This window comes from Vigna unguiculata, chromosome 5, assembly GCF_004118075.2.
Source record: "Vigna unguiculata cultivar IT97K-499-35 chromosome 5, ASM411807v1, whole genome shotgun sequence".
In the NCBI taxonomy this organism is placed as follows: domain Eukaryota; kingdom Viridiplantae; phylum Streptophyta; class Magnoliopsida; order Fabales; family Fabaceae; genus Vigna; species Vigna unguiculata.
In genome coordinates this window covers 46,759,116-46,783,611 of record NC_040283.1, presented here as the reverse complement: position 1 = coordinate 46,783,611, position 24,496 = coordinate 46,759,116, and the positions used below count along the sequence as shown (strand labels likewise).

At 32.4% G+C, this 24,496-nt stretch overlaps 3 protein-coding genes and 2 non-coding genes across 6 annotated transcripts; 3 read left to right on the top strand and 2 right to left on the bottom strand.

The window, feature by feature from the left end:
- Window positions 1–573: 573 nt before the first annotated feature.
- LOC114185770 (putative leucine-rich repeat receptor-like protein kinase At2g19210) lies at window positions 574–6,817 on the top strand. Of its 2 annotated transcripts, XM_028073676.1 has the most exons (14): window positions 577–758; window positions 2,208–2,521; window positions 2,635–3,169; window positions 3,246–3,724; window positions 3,822–3,960; window positions 4,051–4,122; window positions 4,241–4,312; window positions 4,406–4,486; window positions 4,846–5,009; window positions 5,105–5,334; window positions 5,420–5,546; window positions 5,692–5,760; window positions 5,851–6,040; window positions 6,139–6,817. In XM_028073676.1, exons 2-14 carry the CDS (start codon window positions 2,428–2,430, stop codon window positions 6,548–6,550), a joined length of 2,664 nt encoding a protein of 887 aa, XP_027929477.1. In that variant the 5' UTR covers window positions 577–758; window positions 2,208–2,427; the 3' UTR covers window positions 6,551–6,817. The 2 variants fall into 2 exon arrangements, with proteins under 2 accessions (XP_027929476.1, XP_027929477.1); XM_028073675.1 differs by having other exon boundaries at window positions 574–758; window positions 5,692–6,040.
- Window positions 6,818–11,084: 4,267 nt separating this feature from the next.
- Window positions 11,085–15,340, top strand: LOC114184790 (LRR receptor-like serine/threonine-protein kinase IOS1). Its single transcript, XM_028072098.1, has 13 exons — window positions 11,085–11,157; window positions 11,263–11,797; window positions 12,078–12,550; window positions 12,668–12,806; window positions 12,917–12,988; window positions 13,138–13,209; window positions 13,291–13,359; window positions 13,579–13,745; window positions 13,852–14,099; window positions 14,188–14,314; window positions 14,495–14,563; window positions 14,633–14,822; window positions 14,935–15,340. The coding sequence occupies exons 1-13, from the start codon at window positions 11,085–11,087 to the stop codon at window positions 15,338–15,340; spliced, it is 2,640 nt and encodes an 879-aa protein (XP_027927899.1).
- A 376-nt stretch (window positions 15,341–15,716) lies between these two features.
- Window positions 15,717–15,832, bottom strand: LOC114186412. The gene has a single exon (XR_003605069.1). It is a non-coding gene; the product is annotated as a U5 spliceosomal RNA (small nuclear RNA).
- Window positions 15,833–16,508: 676 nt separating this feature from the next.
- On the bottom strand, window positions 16,509–16,658 carry LOC114186402. The gene has a single exon (XR_003605061.1). It is a non-coding gene; the product is annotated as a U4 spliceosomal RNA (small nuclear RNA).
- Window positions 16,659–18,475: 1,817 nt separating this feature from the next.
- On the top strand, window positions 18,476–23,113 carry LOC114185771 (LRR receptor-like serine/threonine-protein kinase IOS1). Its single transcript, XM_028073677.1, has 13 exons — window positions 18,476–18,608; window positions 18,706–19,237; window positions 19,316–19,791; window positions 19,916–20,054; window positions 20,144–20,215; window positions 20,560–20,631; window positions 20,721–20,801; window positions 21,374–21,540; window positions 21,633–21,880; window positions 21,967–22,093; window positions 22,241–22,309; window positions 22,389–22,578; window positions 22,711–23,113. Exons 1-13 carry the CDS (start codon window positions 18,527–18,529, stop codon window positions 23,111–23,113), a joined length of 2,658 nt encoding a protein of 885 aa, XP_027929478.1. The 5' UTR covers window positions 18,476–18,526.
- Window positions 23,114–24,496: the final 1,383 nt, after the last annotated feature.

The window sequence follows — 24,496 nt, the reverse complement described above, 5'->3', positions numbered from 1 at the left end:
ATGAAGACCATCGAAGTATTTTAACCTAAAAAAAATAATAACAATTTTGAGGATTCTTTCTATTTAGAATATCACTAAATATGAATTTTAACTTAAATATACTAAATTAATTTTAAATATCAAAGACAAATACATTTATGACACAAACCGACTCAAACAACAACATTTTAAAGATGATATTTATATATAATATTTGATTTTTTGAAGCACATGAAAACATATACGGTAGGTATTATAGTAAGAAAATCCCAACAATCATTAAGAAGAACCAAAATAATAAATTACAAACATGAAGATGGCGAAACCAACAATTAAAATTTAAAATGTTCTCCAATAAAGTTCAATAGTACTTTAAATTGTAAACTGTAAAATTGGAAATTAAAACGTGAATCATAAATAAGAAGCTTAATTTATAAAATATTAAACAAACCGAGAATGGTCCTATAATACATTGTTACACATCTCCTTCGTCAATATTTAGTTTTCCTTAGGTACCTTATAGCATTAACTTCTGCCATTAATTTCTGCTTCACATAGCAACTGTTAGAGATTATTGACGGAGTCGCCATAATAAATGAGGAAAAGATAAGGTCCCTGAGTGGTTGTGGATCACAAACATTAAACACCATATCTTTCTTTTTCAGGTTCATATGGAGAAAGAACCATAACATCAGCATCTGGAGTTGGGAAAGAAGCCACCAAGAAGAAGCTGAACCCGAATCCATCATGCTTCTCGACACAAGGAGGACCACACATCGGTAACTTAATTTTATACCTGTTATTGCTTAACTTTGTTCATTATATTTCTTAATTTAACTTTAATCCTATACTGCTGATGATGTTAAGATTTTAACTAATGTTTTTAGAATTATATGTTAAATAAAGTTGAATTATTTCAGTTCGTTAAAGATAAACATTTTTCCTATATTTATGTTCAAATTTGCCTTCTGGAACATTTGAAGTATTTATTTATTTATTCCGTAACTTAATTTTTTGTGTTAATTTGGTCTTTTATGTATTTTTACTACAAAATTTGGTCTCTTTCTCACTTCTTAAGCCCCTATAAGATAATAAATTGATGACTACAGGAAAATATATGTTTGATATTGACTTAAAGTCGACATTAACAAAAGTAAAAACCAGTACTAGTTACCTAAATAATGTCAGTTTAGGTCGGAAATGTGTATTACTATAAATAGAAAAAAAAAATTGCGGCATATGAAGTGGATGGGTGTGGTCGGAGAAGATGATGAAAATAGTGTCGAAGAAAGAGATCTCTATGAGAAGATTTAAGAGTATGAATAAGAGAAATATTTTGAGAAGATTTATACAGAAAATGTAAGAAAAATTGTGAATAAGAATATTTCTCATCTTCAATTTTGCATAAATAAATTAAAAAAAATTTAATTTCTCTTTATTTTACTAAAATGCTTAGATTCATAATATATAAAGTAAGTTGATTTATTTAATATTAATTTAAATAAATATAAATACTAAAATTAAATAACATTAATATCAATTTGACCGATATTAACCTTATTTATTTTAATTAGTATTGGAATAACATAAATACTTTTATATTTTAAAAATAGTTAGCATTGGCTAAACAATGTTAATTCAACATTAATACAAATATTAATTTATTAAAAAAATTTATATATTTTAATTATTTTTAAATTAATTTTTTTGTTGCTTTAGAGTCTGATTATGCAAATTGTCTTCACGTCAAACGTTATTGACTCTATTAGGTTAAAATTAAACGGATTATAATGTTAAGATGACTCTGTCAGCTACGACTTAATTAATCGTATATTAATACCAATATTTATTTATTATAAAAAGTAAAAAATAATCTTATGTATTTTTTTAAATTTTAAAAAAAAAGTCTTTTACATCACGATGAGGTTTAAGTTGTCTCACAATAATATTTAGAAGCTAATTTGATATTTTATTGTATTCTTATTTTATCAACTTTGTATCAACACGACAGAGATGGTATATTAGTCAAAAGGAAAATTGAAATCTTTTAGTACTAAAAAACGAAACAGAGGATCACTTTGGTGTCATAGAGATACCACAAAATAGTGAAGCTTTTAAAAGTCAAGAAACAAAACTGAAGTAAAAAGAAATTAATTGACAATAACATTATATTTTAGGCATGAAATTACTTTAATTGGTATGAATTTAGTAATATTTGTATTATGCAGGTGCATGCATCAGTAATGTCAGTTGAGGAGCATTGACAAGAATTTCTAACTTCTAAGTAAGCAAATGGATGTGCTGGCAATTCTGCAAGGAAGAATGAACTCTAACACGATATTATACATTAAGCATATAGAATGAGATCAAAAGCATTAAGGAGCTAAACAGTGTTTGCAATTACCTACGTTGCCAAAGCACATTTCATTTTCTAGTCAAAGTGGCAACATGGCATTCAAACATTTGGCACCCTACGCAATGTCGATGAGTTTCTTCGTTATTTTTCTAGGTTGTCTACTTGTTCAAGCCCAGGATCAATCAGGTTTGATGAAGCAAAAACATGATCTGCATCAGTTAAATCATTTTTTGAGGTCTATGATCTTCATTACATAGTTAATTATCTGATTTTGCATGCATGTTTTTTTCATGTTTTAGGATTTATCAGCATAGATTGCGGAGCTCCAGCAGACACGGACTACACTGAGCCAAAAACAGGCATCAATTACACATCAGATGCCAATTTCATAGACACGGGTGAAAGTGGGACAATAATACCTGAAACCATCAACACTGTCTATCAACGACAGATGATGAATGTGAGAAGCTTCCCCAAAGGAAAAAGGAACTGCTACAAAATAAGCATCACAAGAGGTTCCACTTATCTCATCCGCACCAATTTTTTGTATGGAAATTACGATAAGCTGAATAAGGCACCAAAGTTTGATATTCATCTCGGGGTTAACCGCTGGTATACAGTGACTATAGACAATGCATCCACTCCTCAAGTCAATGAGATCATACATGTACCTTCACTGGATTATCTGCATATCTGTCTCGTTAACACAGGCCATGGCACACCCTTTATATCAGCTATAGAATTAAGGACTTTGAAAAATGCAACTTACGCCCCTGAATTTGGATCATTGGAATATTACAACCGGTGGGATTTAGGTTCAAAGGACAGCTACAGGTAAAGCCATACTTTTTTTGGATAAAATCTATAAAACACTGAGTGATTCTATTGGATTTATTTGATTTCCTCGCAGGTACAATGTTGATGTTTACGACCGTTTCTGGTATAGCTATGGCGACAACAAGGATTGGAAACAAATAAATGCTTCTATTGCTGCTGATTCTTTTGATCAGAATGATTACAGACCGCCAGGAATTGTCATGAGTACCGCAGTTACACCAGTAAATGCGAGTGCCCCTTTGGTAATAAGCTGGGAGCCACAAAATCCAACTGAACAATACTATGTTTACATGCACTTCTTCGAGATCGAAGTGCTAGGGAAGAATCAGACAAGAGAATTCAACATCACCCAGAATGGAAGGCCATGGTATCAAAATTTGTCTCCGTTGCCCCAGAGTATCAACACTATATATAGCAGAGCAGGCATCAGTGGGGAAAAAATTGAATATTCACTTGAGAAAGCCAAGAGTTCAAGCCTTCCTCCCATCTTAAATGCCATTGAAATTTACAGAGTGATAAACTTCCAGCAGACAGATACACACCAAGGAGATGGTATGCTAAGAAAAAAATTTGATTTTTATATGACATCCATTTAGTAATCTAAACTATTTCTTACAATTTTTCAATTTGCATCTGAAAATCAAAAAAGTTGATGCGATTGCAAGCATCAAGTCAGTTTATGGAGTGAAAAGAGATTGGCAAGGTGATCCATGCGCCCCTGTAGCCTACTTGTGGGATGGTCTCAATTGTAGTTATCTAGGCAATAAGAACCCAAGAATCACAACTTTGTAAGTGGTGCTTCTCATATCAATATTACAGCTTCGTATATATAGATAACTCTTAAAATAACGTGTGGCTCTATTGGTTTTAAAAAACAGGAATTTATCTTCAAGTGAATTGTCCGGAACAATAGATCCTACGATTTCAAATCTCATCATGTTGGAGCAGTTGTGAGTTTCTCCATTTTACAGAGTTCAATAGATCTTGGTTCTTTCTGTTATGTTGCATGTTATGTTATGTTTTCTGATTTAACCATACTTAAGTAACAGATGATTATTTGTTTTCCAGGGATTTATCCAACAATAACTTATACGGCCAAGTTCCTGATTTTCTATCTAGATTACAACACTTGAAGATGATGTAAGTTACTTCTTTCTTTATTTACTAGAACAAGAGTGTGATCACCTGATCGGAGAAAAAGAAAAGGATGATATAGCTCTCCTATTTTGGCAGAAACTTTGAGAACAACAACCTCACTGGTTCAATTCCCGAGGCACTAGTTAAAAAATCTAAGGAAGGTTTCCTGTCACTAAGGTGTGGATAAATTCTCATATTCAGAATCTGGTTATCAATCACTTTTATTCTTGTCCAATATACTTGTTATTTTGTTTTTACACCATTGGTTCAAGGGTCACAACGATTTTTGCCCCTCCCTACTCCTCTGTGTAGACCTTAATAACGACCATGACCAGTAACAAGAATTGAATTGGAGTTCTTCAAGTTAATTATTTCACTTGTTTAGTATTGGTGTTGTTCATGCTATTTCCTAGACAGTGGATGTACTCATCGAATAACAAACAAACTGAATTGAAGTATCACTAAAAGTATTGATGGTTTGCAAGATTTAGTGAGAATTAAAACATAAACCTTTCATGACTGAACATCCATTTTAGGGTGGGCCAAAATCCATATCTATGTGAATCCGGTCAATGCAACAAGAAGAGGAAGGAAAAGAAGAATATTGTTATTCCCTTATTATCAACCGTTTGTGGGGTTTTGATCCTTCTGATGACTGTGGCAGCTGTATTGTGGACTCTTGAAAGGAGAAAACCCAGAGGTGAGACTACTATAATTACACTCAAATTTTTAATTGAAAAATTGCCAAAGATATTCAATCTTGACCTATTAAAGTTTTCAAAAACTGTTGAACAGCTTCGACCGTAGATCAACGTGAGATCACAGAACAAGATGATTCGTTACATCAACTCAAAAAACAGATATATTCATACTCTGATGTAGTTAGAATCACCAACGAATTCAGTACAATTGTTGGTAAAGGTGGGTTTGGAACAGTTTATCTGGGTTATATTGGTGACACTCCCGTGGCAGTGAAAATGCTGTCTCCATCTTCAGTTCATGGTTATCGACAGTTTCAAGCAGAAGTAAGTTATTTATAATTTTTCAACAGGTTTATGAGGTGAAGAATAACAATATACGCTTAAATTTGTCTGTGGCTTTGATTTCCAGGTTAAAATTCTAATGAGGGTTCATCATACAAATCTCACCTCCCTTGTTGGATATTGTAATGACGGAGATTATAAGGGTCTCATATATGAGTACATGGCTAACGGAGACTTAAAACAACATCTTTCTGGTTATTTCCCCAATTAAACTAATTTCTTGTTAAAATTGTGCGCAGATCAATTTACAAAGTAGTTTTGGGTTCTGAAACGCTGGATATGAAAATTAGTCAATTAAAATGAACAAGTGTAGAAAGTTACAGAACTTGTTTTCTCCAGGTAAACACGGCAAATCAAAATTCTTGAGCTGGGAAGACAGGCTTCGTATAGCAGTGGATGCAGCTCTAGGTGAGGAAGTAAACTTGAAATCATGTGTTTTGTCAAATTGTGAACTCCCTTTTTCCCCTCTCAAAATGTTTACAATGAATCTAATATCAGGATTGGAGTATCTTCAAACTGGTTGCAAGCCTCCTATAATCCACAGAGACATAAAATCTACAAACATCTTGTTGGATGAAAAGTTCCAAGCAAAATTATCAGATTTTGGTCTATCCAAAATTATCCCAATTGATGGGGGAACTCATGTGTCAACTGTTGTTGCTGGTACTCCCGGTTATCTAGACCCAGAGTAAGTACTTCAATTATAGTGATTGTTTATATTTGAACCATGACCACAAACTCTGGCAGTGGCAGAAAATGAATTGGGTTACATGATTTGTGTTGCAGGTACTACATATCCAATAGATTAACACAGAAAAGTGATGTTTATAGCTTTGGAGTTGTTCTTTTGGAAATCATCACTTATCAGCCAGTAATAGCAATGAATGAAGAAAGGAGTCACATCACTGAACGGGTGAGATCACTGATCGAAAAAGGGGATATCAAGGCGATTGTTGACTCAAGGTTAGAAGGAGATTTTGACATTAATTCAGCTTGGAAAGTCGTAGAAATAGCAATGGCATGTGTTTCTTTTAATCCTAGTGAAAGGCCAATGGTGAGGATGATAGTGAGTGAACTAAGGGAGACTTTAGCAACAGAATTAGCTCGAACACAACTCATTGATGCCCATCTTACAACAGATTCTATTGAACCGATGGCCATGAATCTGGACACTGAATTCACTCCTCTGGCGAGGTAAAATATGAAGGAAATCAAATAATGTAATACGAGGAAGTGGTCTTACTTAAGAACGTGGTCAAGAGGGTCTTTCATTTGCTCATCTATAACTGCTTCACCTGTTTCCATTTCCATGGATGATGGTTTCTGTTTCTACCTTATAATGTAATTGCATCATTTTTCTTATTCTTCAATGTCTATTTGTTGGGAATAATAAGTGTCAGTCAAAAGTCTCACATTGGATAAAATAGACAAAGTTAAACATTATATAAGAATAAATGCTTTAATATTTTGAGAGTAAAAGTGGTATCAAATGTCTTATGTATAAGACCAATGTTAATGTAAAATTTATTTTCTTTCTTTTATATTTCTGAAATTGTAAAGTACTCTCATTGCTTACAATTTCTAAAACTGAATCACATTTTTTAACAATATTTTATTCTTTTTTTACAGCAAAAATCGCTGATATAGTTTGTAAGCAGCTATATATTCTGAATTTGATGTATAGCTCTAGTTCAATTATTATATATTTCTTACTTGAACAAAGAATATGATCTTAATGTTGTTTTTTTCTTTCATATCCATGACAACGTATATTCATATTAAATTGTTATGAAATCAGAAAATTGTAATGAGTTGTTAAACCAGAAAAATAATAACAAGAGCAAACACTACTGCATTTACTAGCTATGGTAACATGGGCTTGTTACATTTACTAAAAGTGTTACTATATATATACTATGGTAACATTTTCTCAAAAATGTTACTGCAAATAATATTAAAGTAATATTGTAACATTTTTAAAAATGTTACCGTATGTCATTATATATATATATTTTTTACTTTCAATAACATTTTTTTATTATAATTATTAATTTCAATAACATTTTTTTATTATAATTATTAAAAGCGTAACCACAAAACAATGATTTTAATAAAAATAAAATAAAATTTTTAATTTCTCCTTTTTACTTTACTCTCAGCGTAAACCTAACCTAATTTTCTAAGTCTATCATCCCATTCCCCTTCCAACCCCATTTGAACCATGGTGCATCACACAAGCGTTCCAACCCTCAAGCCTCCATTCGAAATCACCTCTATGTCCATTAAGACGTCTCCGAATAATCCATCCCTCTTCACTTTCCTTAAAAGTATCACACTCAACCCTCCCAATGCTAAACACAAAACCATTGTTACCATTGTCGCGTAACTTCACTGTCCTTAAAAAAACCTGCAACCAAATACAATATGCCTTGCATCTTCGCTATCGATTTCGAGGACTGAACATAACACGCAGGAACTGCAAAACCCTAATTGTTTCAATCTTTGACTTTGTAGATCCGTTTTGCAAAATAAAAACCATCGAATCAAAGCATTGTTGCTGAGCATTGAAGATTCGCCTTTGGATTTTCTCTAAATTTGCATTGTTAGTGAAGGCATCGCAAACTAGGAGGGCGTTCTCTGCGTTCGTGGAGATAGTGTGAAGGTGAGTTATTAATTCTCTGTTTTCCTGAAGATAAACAGAGCGGTGTAAAGTGCGACCTTCTTTCTGTTTCTATTGTAGAGTTGTTTGTTTGTGATGATGTTTCCTTTTGGTTGAAAATTATCATATTATTTACACCTAAAAATAACCTCTCTATTTCAGAATTGAGAGAATTGAGGTACTTTCAATATATTGTTGCAAGCCATGTGTTCTCACACAACACTAGTGTCGCACTAATTATATTAAACACAACACGCACGAATTCTGGAGAATTATTCAAATTTTGTGTGCCTACGTACAAAATCCAATTTATTCAGCAAATCTCACAGGTTTCAAGATTTTCCCTTATTTGTTTTTTATTTTTTTGTTTCTTCTTTGCTAGTTTCTTTCACTCTTTCCCATTAACATTCTTTCCCACTATTATTATTCAAGATACTTTTTTACTCAATGATTACCCTTGAATATTGCTTTTTAGATGATAATTCCCTTGTATCCTCTTGTTTAAGAAGTTTACTATTAGTGTGTACTCTACTGTTCTTCTCTTTACATTTGTTTTTTCTGCCTCAGTCATATTCAAGCACTAGGTTTATAAGGAGAAGAAGAATTTCCTGAAGAAGACAACAAACCATTTATAGATTTTTTGATTAGGTAATGGCAGGCCCTAGTCAAGATTTTCTGATAAGGTAGTTCTTATAACGTGTCTATAATACTCAATATGTCTTTCATGTAGTACTCAGTTCTTCAACCTCTGTAATAATGGTAAACTTTTAATCTCATCTTTTGAAATAGGCTTGGTTGCTGTCAATAATCCTAACCCAAACTGACCTTTTGTTCTATGATTTTTCGACAGGAGGATAAAACAACTCTCATTTCCCACATGAGTACTATGGCTAGTGTTGTTCTTCCTCTGCCAACTCATATAATGGATTGGTTGAATATGTGCAATAATGAAATTATAGTTTTGGGAATTACGTGTACAATTTTTATCTTCATAATAGGTGGTAGGTTATTTCTACATTCTGCATATTTAGCACATTCGTGTAAAAGACATAACTTTCCTGCATATTACTCTGCCTAATATATTCAATTTACATCACTTGTATGTTCAGGCTCAAATCCATGAGTGTAAAGAACCAACTCAGTTTTTCTTAATACTTCACAGACTAGTCATATTCAAGGTATGTGCTCCAAATTGAATTTTCAAGTTTTGCTTAGTATTAAAGAAGCACATTCTCCAAATTCTTCACTTTTGGGTTATTTACTTAAGTAGACTATTCTTTCTAATAACTTGGTGAATTGTTTGCTATTTATCAATGGTTGAAACTTTGTGCAGGTTATCCCTCCTGAATGTTCAACAATTGTTTGTTCATTGGAGTTTATGCCTGAGTGGATAATTAATCGTTTATTGTTGTTTTGCCCAATAGGATTATTGTTGCAACCAGTGAAGTTGAAAGATAAAGAAGACGTGGTTGATTCTTTAATATTGGATCAAGTAGTTGCAAAAGCTTTCTCCCATAATGCTTACAAAAAAAGTGTATACATATGTTTAAGTATTGTTGTATCGTATTATGATGTTTGAATGATTAACGGTTTGTTATTATTTTCATATGGGACTTGATCATAAATTTCATATCGGTCACATTGCTAATATTGTTACATAAAAAAATACTTATATGCACTTTTTAAACAGTTTTCAATTTTAATTCACAATTAAATTGTTGCTTTTATAATATTATCCTTGTAAAAAATAAATAAGAATGCACTTTTTTTCTTATGTTTTTAGTTTAGATAATGATATAGATTAATATCGACACAATTTCAGTCTATTAAAAAAAGTTATTTGTGCAATTTATTAAAAAAAGTCATATCATTTTGTTTTAAAATAAAAGAAATAATAACATTTGTTCAATGTTATAAGGTATTTAGATTAGTAATATGTTGTATCTATTTAAAAATGTTACCACAAATGTTTAGTAACTTTTTTAAAACGTTACCAACTATTAGAAAAAACGTTACAAAAGCTCTTCAATAACACTGGTTCTTTACTAAAAAAACATTACAAAAAATGTTTACTAACACTTTTAAAATGTTGCCTTTCAATTAAAGAAATATCACTAAAAGCTTTTGGTAACATTCTTGCAAATGTTACTGTTAACATGTAAAAATGTTGCTAAATATTATTAGTAACATGGGTTATAGGTAACATGTGATAAAATGTTACTAATTCCTTCTAGTAACATTTTTCATGTTTTAGTAACATTTTTTTTAATGTTACAAAATGTGATATATGGAGTAGTGAAATTTTAGAAGAAAAAAAAAAGAAATAAACTTCAATTTTTTAAGTGTATAGTTGATTGTGGTACAAAATGATTCTCTGGGATTAATATACAAAAGAGTAAATGTAAATCTACATCAAATAAATATTATCATTCATTTTCCCTTATTGAGTAATTCTAAAACCAATTTTCCCGAAAAATAAGGCTTATTTTAAATCCAATCTAACTAGAGAGGACAAACATAAAATAAGATTTTAAAGTATCTAAAAAACGTCTTAAATTTTTGACAAAATAAAAGCTAATTATTATAATCCCATGACCTTTTCCACTGCACCGTAATCTTAAGACTAGGAAATTAATTTTTTTCCACTTGTTAATTTTGTGTATTTATAGACATCATCCATTATTATTATATGAGATTGCTTCCAACCAAGATTACCTTGATACAATATCAAGTTTATCAGTCAGAGCTTTCAAAATCCGATATCTAGATTTTCGGATTTCTTAGATAATTCCCTTGTACACATCACAGATATTAATTAGTATTATGAGCTTGTTAATTATATAGTTCTTTAACCTATCCGTAAAGCTGATGAAAAACCGTACGTACTTTAACAAGTCAACTATGTTACTGACATATACACTAATATTATTCCATTACAATATCAGTGAACTCTAGTTAATAATTGTTTTCATTAAATATTGAACTCTAAGAATGATTCAACTATTCACAGTTAGCACTTTTGTATATATGCACCATATCTACTTCAAACCCAGAAAGCATAAGGTACTGAAAAATGGGAATGTCATCGAGTATCCTAGTTACTTTTGTAGGACTTCTCATTCTCATTCCAGCTAAGGGCCAACCAGGTTTGTTAACAAATTAAAACATTTTCATCATCATCATTATTATTTTATAAAAGTTTTGCTGAAGTCTCAAGTGCCATGCATAACTATTGCATGTTTATGTTTTAGGATTCATCAGCATAGATTGTGGAGCTCAAGCAGGTGTGAACTATACTGAGCCATCATTAGCCATAAATTACGTTTCGGATGCAGATTTCATAAATACCGGTGTGAGTGGAACAATAACATCTGAAGAGATCAGCAGACACAGTCAACGACAACTGTGGAGGCTACGAAGTTTCCCAGAAGGAAAAAGGAACTGCTACAAAATAAGCGTCACAAGAGGCTCCAAGTATCTCATACGCACTGTTTTTCTGTATGGAAATTATGATGGCAAAAATTTGTTACCACTGTTCGATCTTCTTCTGGGACCTAACCACTGGGATACAGTCACTGTATACAATGCATCCATTGACCAATCCAAGGAGATCATTTATGTACCTTCACTGGATTTCGTACAAATCTGTTTGGTTAACACAGGCAATGGTACACCATTTATAACAACCATAGAATTGAGGACCTTGAAAAATGATACATACGTCACTCAATTCGGATCACTGCAACGTTACTCGCGGTGCGATTTGGGTTCAGACAGAGGCTACAGGTGAAATCACACTTACAGATTAAATCTTTTTCAACATTAAAAGATTGATTTGTTGGGTTATGTTTCATCATATGGGTTATGGATATGGAGAGATTTATAACATTAGTCTTACACACATCTGACATCACTTTTAACCCAAAACCTTCAAACAATGGTGTTGTGGGTCTTTATTCTTATATAGTGTTTAACTTTGCCTATTCTTCCAATATAGGACTTTGACTCACACTCAGACTATTCCTAACATGATTGATTGTATTGTACTTTTCTGATTCTCTCACAGGTACTGGTCTGATGCTTATGATCGTTTCTGGTTTACCTGTAACTTCAACGAAGATTGGACACGGATAAATGCTTCGATTCCTGGTGATTCTTTTAGTGGGAGAGATGTTTACGAACCGGGAGCTACTATCATGAGCACCGCTGTTGCACCGGCAAATGATAGTGCTCCGTTGGTAATAAGCTGGCAGCCAAAAGATGAAACTGAGCTATTCTATGTGTACATGCACTTCACGGAAATTCAAGTGCTAACCACCAATCAGACAAGACAATTCAACATCAGGAGGAACGGTGATTACTATTTTTCTCCACGGTACCATGTTGTCGATACCATATATACGACGTCAGCCATCAGCGGAAAAGTAATTAAGTATTCACTGGAGAGAACCGAAAATTCAACCCTGCCTCCCATCATTAGTGCCATTGAAATTTACAGAGTAATCGACTTACAGAAACCACAAACATTACAAGCAGATGGTAAGCCACCGAAAATATGATATTTTAAATCCATTTCTTTTGTTTACGTTATTGTGCATGATCTTAACTACCTTTTACAACTTTTCACAATTTTTTTTGTTATCATTTCAAACATAGTTGATGCGATTACTACCATCAAGTCAGTTTATGCACTGACAAGAGATTGGCAAGGTGATCCATGCGCCCCTTTAGCCTTTTTGTGGGATGCTCTCAATTGTTCTTATCACGAAAACGATTCTCCAAGAATCACAACTTTGTAAGTCTTGATTATCAAATGTCATATAGTTATTATCTTTATTCATGGCAAAAATAATAAGACAAAGTGATGGAATGCTACTGTTCATAACTCTTGCTTACGCAAAACAGGAATTTATCTTCAAGTGGATTGTATGGAAAGATTGATCCTTCAATTTCAAATCTCACCATGCTGGAGAAATTGTGAGTTTATCTGTTTCACCTGGTCAAATGAATGATGAGACCAGAAAATGAAAATCATATTTTATATCCTTTTATTCTTTCATACGTGCACTTATATACTAAGAAATCTTACACTACATACTTAAAAGAGGAAGTTATTTGGTTTCCAGGGATTTATCAAACAATAGCTTAAACGGTGAAATTCCTGATTTTCTGTCACAACTACGACACTTGAAGATCTTGTAAGTTCCTTCATCGGCTGTTCCTGTGGTCCTCTGTATCAAAATATAGAAATTTTACTGTATTTCCATTTTTTTTGGCAGAAACTTAGAGAAGAATAACCTCTCCGGAATAATTCCCTCGGCACTTCTTAGAGGTTCCCTCTCACTAAGGTATTCATCTTATTGGGAATTCCTAAGTTTGAAATATGTCTTTTAAATAAATCATCTTTACCCCAGCATTTGTAGTCATTCATCACAACACAACTGCTATTTATTTCATCGGATCATGGATTACACCAAATTACACGAATTGAAGTGTCTAAAGAAAATTCTAATGACTTGTACGACTTACTTGGAGTTGAAAATAAACCTACTGTGAATTTATCGCAGTGTGGACCAAAATCCATATCTATGTGAACCTGATCAATGCAACAAGAAGAAAAACAAGAAAAACAATAGCATTGTTACACCCTTGGTAGCATCTGTTGGCGGGGTTTTCGTTCTTCTGGTAGTAGTGGCAGCTATATTGTGGACCGCTAAAAGAAGAAAAGCGAAAGGTGATTCTACAATCGTTAATATTCGTTATTTTTATCGATACTTTTCCAGACAAATTCAACCGTGCCCTGTTAGTTTTTTAAAAAACTGGTGTATGACATTCAACAGCTTTGACGGTAGAAAAGGATCAGAGTGAGAAATCACTGCAATACACTGAACAAAATGATTCATCACTGCAATTCCAGAAACAAATATATTCGTACTCCGATATCATTAAAATCACCAACAATTTCACTACAATAGTTGGTAAAGGAGGATTTGGAACAGTTTATCTTGGCTATATCGAAGACACTCCAGTTGCAGTGAAAATGCTTTCCCCATCCTCTGTTCGTGGTTATCAACAATTTCAAGCAGAGGTAAAGCTTTGTAATCACATTACACTAAGTTCCTGAGCGCAGCAATTAGTATACCAAGTTAAAACATTGCTGAAATTTTGATTTGCAGGTTAAACTTCTTATGAGAGTTCATCACAAATATTTGACCTCCCTTGTTGGTTACTGTAACGAAGGAACCAATAAGGGTCTCGTATACGAGTACATGGCTAATGGAAATTTACAAGAACATCTCTCTGGTTTGCTCCTTAAAAAAGCTTATTTTATTGTCTAAAGTCTGTGCAATAAATTTCCAAACTTTTTTGGTTTTCTGAAACCGTGGATATGGATATTTCCTTATTGGACAATTGTACTAGTCATATCACTAACCTTAGTGAACCAAAAATATGTAGAGAAAGTTATAGAACTTGATTATGCAGGTAAACGAAGCAAAAGAAATTTCTTCAGCTGGGAAAAGAGACTTCGTATAGCAGTGGATGCAGCTTCAGGTAAGAAAGAAGAATAATATTCTTTTCTTAATTCTTTATTCCTCTCTAAATATATACTTTTGGCCTCAGGATTGGAGTATCTGCAAAATGGTTGTAAACCACCAATATTCCACAGAGACGTAAAATCTACAAACATATTGTTGAATGAACAGCTCCAAGCAAAATTATCTGATTTTGGTTTATCCAAAATTATCCTAACAGATGGGGGAACTCATGTATCAACTGTTATTGCTGGTACTCCTGGTTACCTAGATCCTGAGTGAGTCCTGTTCCTGTCCATTATTTTCCTGAAAAATATAGTAATTCTATCTGAATGTTTATGTTCAAAAACTTCTGACGGAAAATAACGAGAGTTACATTCTGTCTTACAGATACTACCTAACCAATAGATTAACAGAAAAGAGCGACGTTTATAGCTTTGGTGTTGTGCTTTTAGAGATAATCACAAGTCAACCAGCGATAATGAAAGAAAAAATCCACATAAGTGAATGGGTTAGGTCCTTGATTGAAAAAGGTGATATCAATGCCATTGTCGACTCAGGGTTGGAAGGAGACTTTGACAGTAACTCAGTTTGGAGAGCGGTGGAAATAGCAACGGCATGTTTATCTCCAAACCCCAACAGAAGGCCAATCATAAGTGTGGTAGTGAATGAACTGAAGGAGTCTTTAGCAATGGAATTTGCTCGAACTGATAATAAAAAAAGTACTCATACAAGTGATTCAGTTGAACTTGTCACCATGAATCTGAATACAGAATCTCTTCCCCAGGCCAGGTAATCGGTTGCTCAAAGTAAGATGACTATAGTCATCAAAAATTAGGAATGAATTCGATGTATACCTATTTGACAGACACTGGTGTTTTTTTTTTCTTGTCTTCTAATTCCCATTAATGTAATTTTAGAAGTTAGTTTTTTCAAGATTAAACATAGCCTTCAATCAAATAATCTTATGTTACCATCAAAGTAATGTATTGAAAAATCATGTAAAGGTACAAGAAGCTGAGTATACATTTTTTTTATAATTGAATCAGACGATCAATGAAGGATAGTCATTATAAAATAAGCAAGAGTTCATAGAACTACTCAAACATCTTTCTTTCATGGTATAAACAAAAGTTTCATCACAAATTAAAATCAACTTTGAACTAAATTGCAGAATCTCTAAGAAGGACTCGTCCAAAAATAGGCGTATGCCACTTAACGAGACAAACACACGGTATTCTTTAGTAAAAGGCGAAAGAATAGTTCGCTATGTGTTTAACTCATGGCTCCGTGAGATTACATTGAGGAGCATTTCAATATTATATTATGATCCTAGATCTGTTCATGCATTAATACAGTCGATGTGGACCTCAGTCACACAAGTTAACTTGGTCATGATATAACTTAATTTTATTTGATTTTTTATTGTGTTTTAATCTGCATTTAATATAAAATTGTAATTAGATCTCTACTTTGAGTTTGGATTTATATTTTTCTATTTCTATTATTTTAAAATAATTAAAAATCCTTTTAAAAGAGTTATAAAACATATTCTATAAAAATACTATTGAATATTTTATAAAGAAAATTTTATCAAACAGAGAAACATGTTATAATTTTATTTTATTTTATTTTTTGCATAATTTTGATATTTAGAAATTTTAAATTTTCTCATAAATAATTATTATATGTTTTTCGGTTTCTATTGTGATAAAATAATTAAATACCATTTTGAATTATATAGAAAATTTATCTTAACTATTATATATCTTCAATTTCTATTGTTATAAAATTAGACATCCTTTTATGTGAAAACTACTTCATTCACATTTAACTCTATATTAAAGTGCACACAATTAAGAATGGTATACAGAAAACTGAATTGATAACTTTGACCATTATCTTGACATATCTTAAATTATTATAAATTACAAACGTATAAAACATCAAACTAAAAATTATAGGACTTTACCCCTAAGGGAGCCCTTCCAGAAATTCTCGAAGGCCCAGGGTAAACCCAGGCCCAAGAGGGGTTTGGAAATAGTTTTCAACCAGCAATAGACGCGCCTCGGTTAGAACCTCACTAGCTGCGTCATTGCCCCAAGCGCAAAGATACTTTACACTGCTGTCTGACAAGTTATTTATTAGCATTTGTCAGAATCAACAAATGTTTATTTCCCATGTGGGACTTAGCAAATCAGCCAGTGGGTTGCAAGACCATTTTCAACTGAAATGACAAAGTATATCCTCTTACCATTACTTGTCATAATAGGATTTGAAGTTGATAATACAAAGTTATAGAAAAACATGAACTTCAAATGAATTAGTCTATTCATGTTACAATTAAATAACAGAAATTTGATACCCTGAGTCACTAAAGTAAAATTCAAACATAAAACTCTCACAAAGTGATCTTAGTTTTGAAATGCAGGTTACTTCTTTTGTACAAATTCCAGTTTTGTTATAATACTTTTACTGTTGCACTCTGCTGCTATATTGGAAGGTTCCTTTCAGTTTTTGGATTTCCAACCTAAACATGTTTCTGCATTACAAATTTTGAAAACATGTTCCGAAATAATGCAGAATAAAATGAACCATAATGGGAAGAAAGATCATTTAAAAAAGCTATAGAGACACAGATTAATAATTATTATGGAAATAAAGGAAGCAAAAGCCTTGGAGTTAACAGATATTCAGGTTTGAAGAGTGTTTGCCGAAGGAGATGAGTAGGGAAGGAACACTTCCTCTTGCAATGTAAGAATGAGATCAAGCAACATAAAGTGATTAAACACATTATTATAAATTTAAATGAGTTTATAATTTTGTATTTAATAGAAATGAGAATAGTGAACTTTTAAGATTTTAAATCATTAGTAATATTAGGTTTTTTGCATCAACAATTCATTTGAATTCTCTTGTTATTTTTAGGAAATCATAAATTTCAACAAGTATACTGACAACAATTTGAATCCTCTGTTATTTTACAACGAATAAACTTTTAAATTGGTCATTCCAAATCATGTCATAACCTTAGTTTTCCAAATTTGTGCCTACTGATATTGTTCCACAGATAACTAAAGATCATTAATCGTTTTCTTCAAATATATAAAGTAAATCCATGATTATCTTTAATTATACAGGAGCTATAATATGACATAAAACACGTAAAATATTGTTACGATAGTTGAGTATTACTTTGATAATGATTTAATTTTTTTAAAGGCTTAATTTGTTGACTAAAATCTTAAAAGATTAATATGATGAGGCATATAATTTTAGAGAGCAGGGTTTACTTTTCTTGTTCTTGACATATTTTTAAAACTAACATCCTTAAGACTGGGTAAGAACGAGGAAGACAAGTATATATAATTGGATTTTTTTTCCTTTATATGTGACAATTTATTCATATTAAAGGAAGATAGTTGTCTTATTCCCAAGACTTTTTCTGCACTGTGTCGTACGAACAAGGAAATTCTATAGAAGTGTCTGTTTCAGTGAGCCATGTATAAATTGCATCAGATCCTGGCATTATTCAAAGTAGTGTTCTCTCAGCAAATAGGATTATTATAACTCAAACAAAAACCAAGTTTCAAAAGCCTTCCATCATTCTGATACAGACATAGACATCTTGTAGTTAATTTAATACTGGTTAAGATCCATCGATTGGTCATAAGTTTTTAACTAGTTTATTTCCATTGACTAAATATATTGATTAATTGAACCGTGAATATCGTACAATTTCATTGATGCACACGCAAGTGTATGAGAGACAAGTGATGTGAACATGACAGGAATTTCAAAGTAATCGAGGGGATGATCCTACTGCACTAGCTGCAAGTACAGATGGAAAGGGACAAAATTTTTAAGAAATTCAAAACCTTCGTGTTGACATTGACCACGTCGCCAAAACACAAATCTTTATGTCGTATAAGTCGGAAAAGGGTGATCACTATTCTACTTCAGAGACAGAGGGTGATAAGAAATGGGAACGTTGAGGTGTTTCCTTGTTGGTTTTGTTGGAGGTCTACTTCTTGCTGTTCTGATTCAAGCTCAGGATCAATCAGGTTTGATAAAAAAAATTAAAACTTTGAACATTTTTCAGTGCACCATTATTTGATAGAAAGAAAATTAGCTTATAAGACTAAATGTCCTCGCATTCAGGATTCATCAGCATAGATTGTGGAGCTCCTGAAGATGTGAGCTATACTGAGTCCAAAACTGGCATAAACTATACTTCAGACGCAAATTTGATCAATACTGGTGTGAGTAAGTCAATAGAATCTGATCTCAGAGGAAAGTATCAACGACAGATGTGGACTGTGAGAAGCTTCCCCGAAGGAAAAAGGAACTGCTACAAAATAAATATCACAAGAGGCTCTAAGTATCTGATCAGGGTTAGTTTTTTGTACGGAAATTATGATGATTTAAATAAGACTCCAGAGTTTGATATTCATCTGGGGGCTAACCGGTGGGGTACAGTGAACATAAACAATGGATCAAATGAAGTGGACATGGAGATCATACATATACCTTCACAAGATTATGTACAAATCTGTCTGGTTGACACAGGCCATGGAACACCATTTATATCAGCCATAGAATTCAGAACTTTGCCTAATAATATTTACGTCACTGAATCCGGATCATTGGAAACTTACATCCGGTGGGATATAGGTTCAAACATCGGCTACAGGTGAACTTACTTTTTGGATTAAACTTTTTCATTACAAGACTCACTGATTTTACTGGACTAGTTTCGATTTTCTCTCAGGTACAAGTACGATGTTTATGATCGTTACTGGAGATACGGCAACATAAATAATTGGACGCAATTAAATGTTTCGATTTCTGCTGATGCTTTAGACCAGAACGTGTACAAACCGCCAGCTATTGTTATGAGCACTGCAGTTACACCTGCAAATGTTAGTGCTCCATTGGTGATAAGCTGGAGGCCAGCTGATCCAACTGAACAGTTCTATGTTTACTTGTACTTCATGGAGATTCAAGAGTTGGCGACGAATCAGACAAGAGAATTCAACATCGTGGAAAATGGTAAACAGAGGTTTTCAAAGTTTTCACCAAGGAATCTTCTTGTCACCACTTTATATAGCTCCTCAGCCTCCAGTGGCAAAGAAATTATATATTCTCTTCAAAAAACCCAAAACTCAACCCTGCCTCCCATCATCAATGCCCTTGAAATTTACAGAGTAATAGATTTCCCGCAATCAGATACGTTCGAAGGAGACGGTATGACCAAAAAATATTATCTTCATATTGTTCTTAACTACCCTTTACCATTTATTTGGATTACCCTGCTCTGTGCATGATCTTAATCACCCTTTACTCTTTTATGCATTAATAAAAAACAAAGATGATGCTATTACAACCATCAAATCAGTTTATGGGGTGACAAGAAATTGGCAAGGTGATCCATGTGCCCCTGTAGATTACTTGTGGGATGGTTTGAATTGTAGTTATAGCAAAAAAGAGTCTCCAAGAATCACTACTTTGTAAGTTATGCTTCTCAAATTAATATTATATATAGTAGTTTTATGGATCTGAGATGGTAGCGTTAATAACCGTTGGATCTGCAAAGCAGGAATTTATCTTCAAGTGGGTTGTCAGGAAAGATAGATCCTTCAATCTCAAACTTCACCATGTTGGAAAAGTTGTGAGTCTTTTTTCTCCCTCCTGATTCAATAAATGATGAGACTAGAAAAAACCTCTGTATTTTACGAGTAAATACTATATACATGATCAGAGTAAAAATTGTTTAAACCAAGAAAATCATAAACAGTGAGTTAAGTTAACTTGATTAATTTTTTCAGTAACTATTTTAAAAGCTATATCTCAGTATTGATTTTTGACTGGTTTATAGTATGATTTATTTTAACATATATAAATTAAACTCTTTAAATCTTTTCATTATTTCTGCTGTGTACGTACATGTCCAGATGTCTTCTTACGTGTGTCAAATTTTAGACTTTTTAAAAGAAGGCATGTTTTTGTTTTCAGGGATCTATCAAACAATAGCTTAAACGGTGAAATTCCTGATTTTCTGTCTAACTTACAACACTTAAAGATATTGTAAGTTGCTTCATCACTTACTGGAACAACTTTTGATTACTCTATATTAGAAAATAGAAAAGGATATTATAGTTTCCCTGTTTTGGCAGAAACTTGAAGAAGAATAACCTCTCTGGTTTAATTCCCTCAGCACTTGTTGAGAAATCTAAGGGAGGTTCTTTGTCACTAAGGTAAGGATGTTATTTGAAAATTCTCAAATTCATAATATCATTGTTTATGGTGATGATTATCAATTGGTTTCATTATTTGAAAATTCTCAAATTCATAATATCATTCTTTACCCATGTCCAATATTTTATTTTTATCTTTTAGTCAAACTTATTATAACTTGAAAATCAAGTATGAGTTCTATTTTAAAAGTAAAAGTAAGAAAGTGGAACAATATATAAGTAAGAAGACTCAAACTCATTACAGGTTTTGGGTTGCAGGTGATGTGAATCCTTAATTTGGTTGACGTTCTCATTGTCCATAGAGCCAATGATTACTCTTGAGACGGAGATTGTTAGGAATCTAAGCCCTAGTCTAAGTTAACATTTCATTGTCACTATGTATATCTCATTTTTCCTTCATCAGATCATATATTTCTCCAAATTATACCCCATTATGACCTATCAAAACAAGAAGAATTGAATCCGAATCAGTTTTAAGTTAGTTCTTACCTCTCATGTTGACGGTATCACCTGTGCTTTTCCTTAGTTTTACTGAGAGTTAAAACATAAACCTTCTGTGTTTTCCATGCTAGTGTGGATCAAAATCTCTGTGAATCTGGTCAATGCAACGAGCAGGACAAAGAGAGTGGAAAGAAAAAGAACATTGTTGCACCCTTAGTAGCATCAGTTAGTGGGGTTGTGCTCCTTCTCTTTGTCGTGGCAGCTATATTATGGACTCTTAAAAGGAGAAAAATGAAAGGTGATGCTACAAAGATATTTTTATTGATAATTTGTCAAACAGATTCAGTCGTAACCTGTTAGTTTACGAAACTGTTGCATGATATTTAACAGCGTTGATAGTAGAAAAGGATCAAAGTCAGATCTCACCACAAAACACAGAACAAGATGATTTATTAATACCATTCAAAAAACAAATTTATTCGTTCTCCGACATCGTTAAAATAACCAACAATTTCAATACAACTCTCGGTAGAGGAGGATTTGGAACTGTTTATCATGGTCATATCGAAGACACTCCAGTTGCAGTGAAAATGCTTTCCTCATCATCTGTCCAGGGTTTTCAACAATTTCAGGCAGAGGCAAGTTTCTCTATCACTTTGCACTTGTATTTTTCTCTCAAAAGTAAAAATATATGGTTAAACATGGTTGAGATTTTGATGTACAGGTTAAACTTCTAATGAGAGTTCATCACAAAAATTTAACCTCCCTTGTTGGTTATTGTAATGAAGAAACCAATAAGGGTCTCATATATGAGTACATGGCTAATGGAAACTTACAAGAACATCTCTCTGGTTAGTTCCTACACAAAATTGTGCAAATAAATTTATAACCTAGTTTTGTATTCTGAAACCATGAATATGAATATTTCCTTAAGAGACAAGTGTATCGAGTCAACAGAAAACAACCCAGAGAAAAAGGTATTTAACTTGTTTTTGCAGGTAACCACAGCAAAGCAAAATTCTTCACCTGGGAAGAAAGACTCCGTGTAGCAGTTGATGCAGCCTTAGGTCAGAAAGTAAATTTCAATCTGTTTTGTAAACTGCCCCTTTTCCCCTCACAATCTGTTTGCCTTAAATCTAATCTCAGGTTTGGAGTATCTGCACAATGGTTGCAGGCCGTCCATAATCCACAGAGACATAAAATCTACAAACATATTGTTGAATGAACACTTCCAAGCAAAGTTAGCTGATTTTGGTCTGTCCAAAATTATTCCAACTGAAGGGGGAACTCACGTGTCAACTGTTGTTGCTGGTACTCCTGGTTATCTGGACCCTGAGTGAGTTCTTCAATTACATTTTCCTCTTCCTCTTCATCATTTTCTGGGAAAAAAATATTACTCATGTGGATGTTTGTGTCAAGAAAATCTGACAGAAAATAAATTGAGTTGCATTTTATTCTTGTCATGCAGGTACTTCATAACAAACAGATTGACAGAAAAGAGTGATGTTTATAGTTTTGGTGTTGTTCTTTTGGAGATAATCACAAATCAAGCAGTGATAATGAGGGGTGAAGACAGTATTCACATAAGTGACTGGGTGAGATCGTTGGTCGTGAAAGGTGATATGAAGGCCATTGTTGACTCAAGGCTAGAAGGAGATTATGATACCAATTCAGTTTGGAAAGCAGTAGAAATAGCAACAGCATGTGTGTCTTCAAATATGAACAGAAGGCCCGTCACAAGCGAGATAGTGATTGAACTGAAGGAGTCTTTATCAATGGAAGTAGCTAGAACAAAATATAGAGGTAACCATTCAACAGATTTAGGGGTGACCTTGAATATGAATACAGAATTTATTCCTCAAGCTAGGTAAACGCTTCACCAGAATAAGATGTCTACAATCATATAGACAGGTCTATATGACTAAGGTAAGTGGTTTTCCTCTTTCAATGTCGAACCCACAATTGAGATTCACCTCACAGAAGTTCTCAAAATGTGTTTTGAATTTAATGTATAATCTATAAATTATCGCAAATTCAAAGTAATGTTGCACAATTTCTGAATACTCCTCTAATTTGAGTGATGTACTTGTTTAAATGTATTAATTGTCTTCCTTGTGACTGTATTTGGGATTGGTGACTGATATATTGATTGTGCAAATAGAACAAAATAAATAATAAGGAACTTATATAAGGTGATATGTCTACTGTATGTAAGTAAAAATTAAAATAAGATTTGAATTCATTTATATATTATAAATTTATTTATTTTTAGTCCTAAATTATAAATATTTCATTTACCTTAGTAATCATTTTCCATATAACCATATTCATTTTAACCCGATTTGAAGTGGAAATAATGCAAGTCATCCTAGTCAGTCTGAAAATTTATAAAATATGTTGAATAAAAAAATTATCTAAGTTGTTCAATCCACACTTAAATTGCTCTAAACTATAGATTTCTGAATCATCTTATGTTTACAAGTCCTTAATTAAGTTTTAAGCATTTAATTGTATTTTCTACTCGATCTTTCAAGTACTGTCATTTTATTTCATTCTAAATACTATTGCGGTTGTTTCTTTTTTTTGTCTTCAACTACTTGATTAATTCGGTCTTTCAGTTCCCATAAACGAGTTAATCAATAAATCAGAAGAAAGAAATAAGTGAGTTGACCAACAAGTTAAAAATAGAAATAAATAGCATATCAACTCCTTTACACCATCCAATTAAAGAAAAATCAATCAAACGGTAAAAAAACACAATACATAAAATATTTAATATAATTTTAATTAAAAATACTTAAAGTTATCATTATTTACAATATCTAAATTTATCAAGTACTTAAACTTTAATTAATTATAAAATGAAAATTATTAAAACATATATATTTTAATTTATATGTAATTTTATTTTAAAATATTATATATTTTTTTTAAAAGTTCATGTCAATCTATCTGGCAGGAGATCTAAATATCATGACTCATTTTATAAAGAGTTCAAATTTTGTATTGGTCTTTTTAATATAGTTTGAAATGTTAAGATTAGTGGTAATTAATGTATTAAAAAAAACATACTGGAAAAAATAACTAAAAGAACGAATTGAGAATTCAAATTCTTTTACTGTAAGACGGTGTTGGTGAGGACCTAAATTTTTTAAGTTGTGGAAACTACTTGGCAAAGCTAATTAAATAGCTAAACTTTTCGAAGTGATCCTTCTGGTCAAGCTCAACAACTTTGCCACGTCTACCAGTCAACA

What these genes read in the sequence shown, in the direction of transcription:
- LOC114185770 (XM_028073675.1), top strand. Translation starts at nt 2,428, where the DNA reads ATGGCATTCAAACATTTGGCACCCTACGCAATGTCGATGAGTTTCTTC. An exon ending in TCAAGCCCAGGATCAATCAG is followed by an intron (nt 2,522 to 2,634) that starts GTTTGATGAAGC and finishes TTCATGTTTTAG; the next exon opens with GATTTATCAGCATAGATTGC. An exon ending in CTTAAAACAACATCTTTCTG is followed by an intron (nt 5,547 to 5,691) that starts GTTATTTCCCCA and finishes TGTTTTCTCCAG; the next exon opens with GTAAACACGGCAAATCAAAA.
- LOC114184790 (XM_028072098.1), top strand. Translation starts at nt 11,085, where the DNA reads ATGGGAATGTCATCGAGTATCCTAGTTACTTTTGTAGGACTTCTCATT. An exon ending in GGTTCAGACAGAGGCTACAG is followed by an intron (nt 11,798 to 12,077) that starts GTGAAATCACAC and finishes ATTCTCTCACAG; the next exon opens with GTACTGGTCTGATGCTTATG. An exon ending in AGAGGTTCCCTCTCACTAAG is followed by an intron (nt 13,360 to 13,578) that starts GTATTCATCTTA and finishes AATTTATCGCAG; the next exon opens with TGTGGACCAAAATCCATATC.
- LOC114185771 (XM_028073677.1), top strand. Translation starts at nt 18,527, where the DNA reads ATGGGAACGTTGAGGTGTTTCCTTGTTGGTTTTGTTGGAGGTCTACTT. An exon ending in GGTTCAAACATCGGCTACAG is followed by an intron (nt 19,238 to 19,315) that starts GTGAACTTACTT and finishes ATTTTCTCTCAG; the next exon opens with GTACAAGTACGATGTTTATG. An exon ending in CTTACAAGAACATCTCTCTG is followed by an intron (nt 22,094 to 22,240) that starts GTTAGTTCCTAC and finishes TTGTTTTTGCAG; the next exon opens with GTAACCACAGCAAAGCAAAA.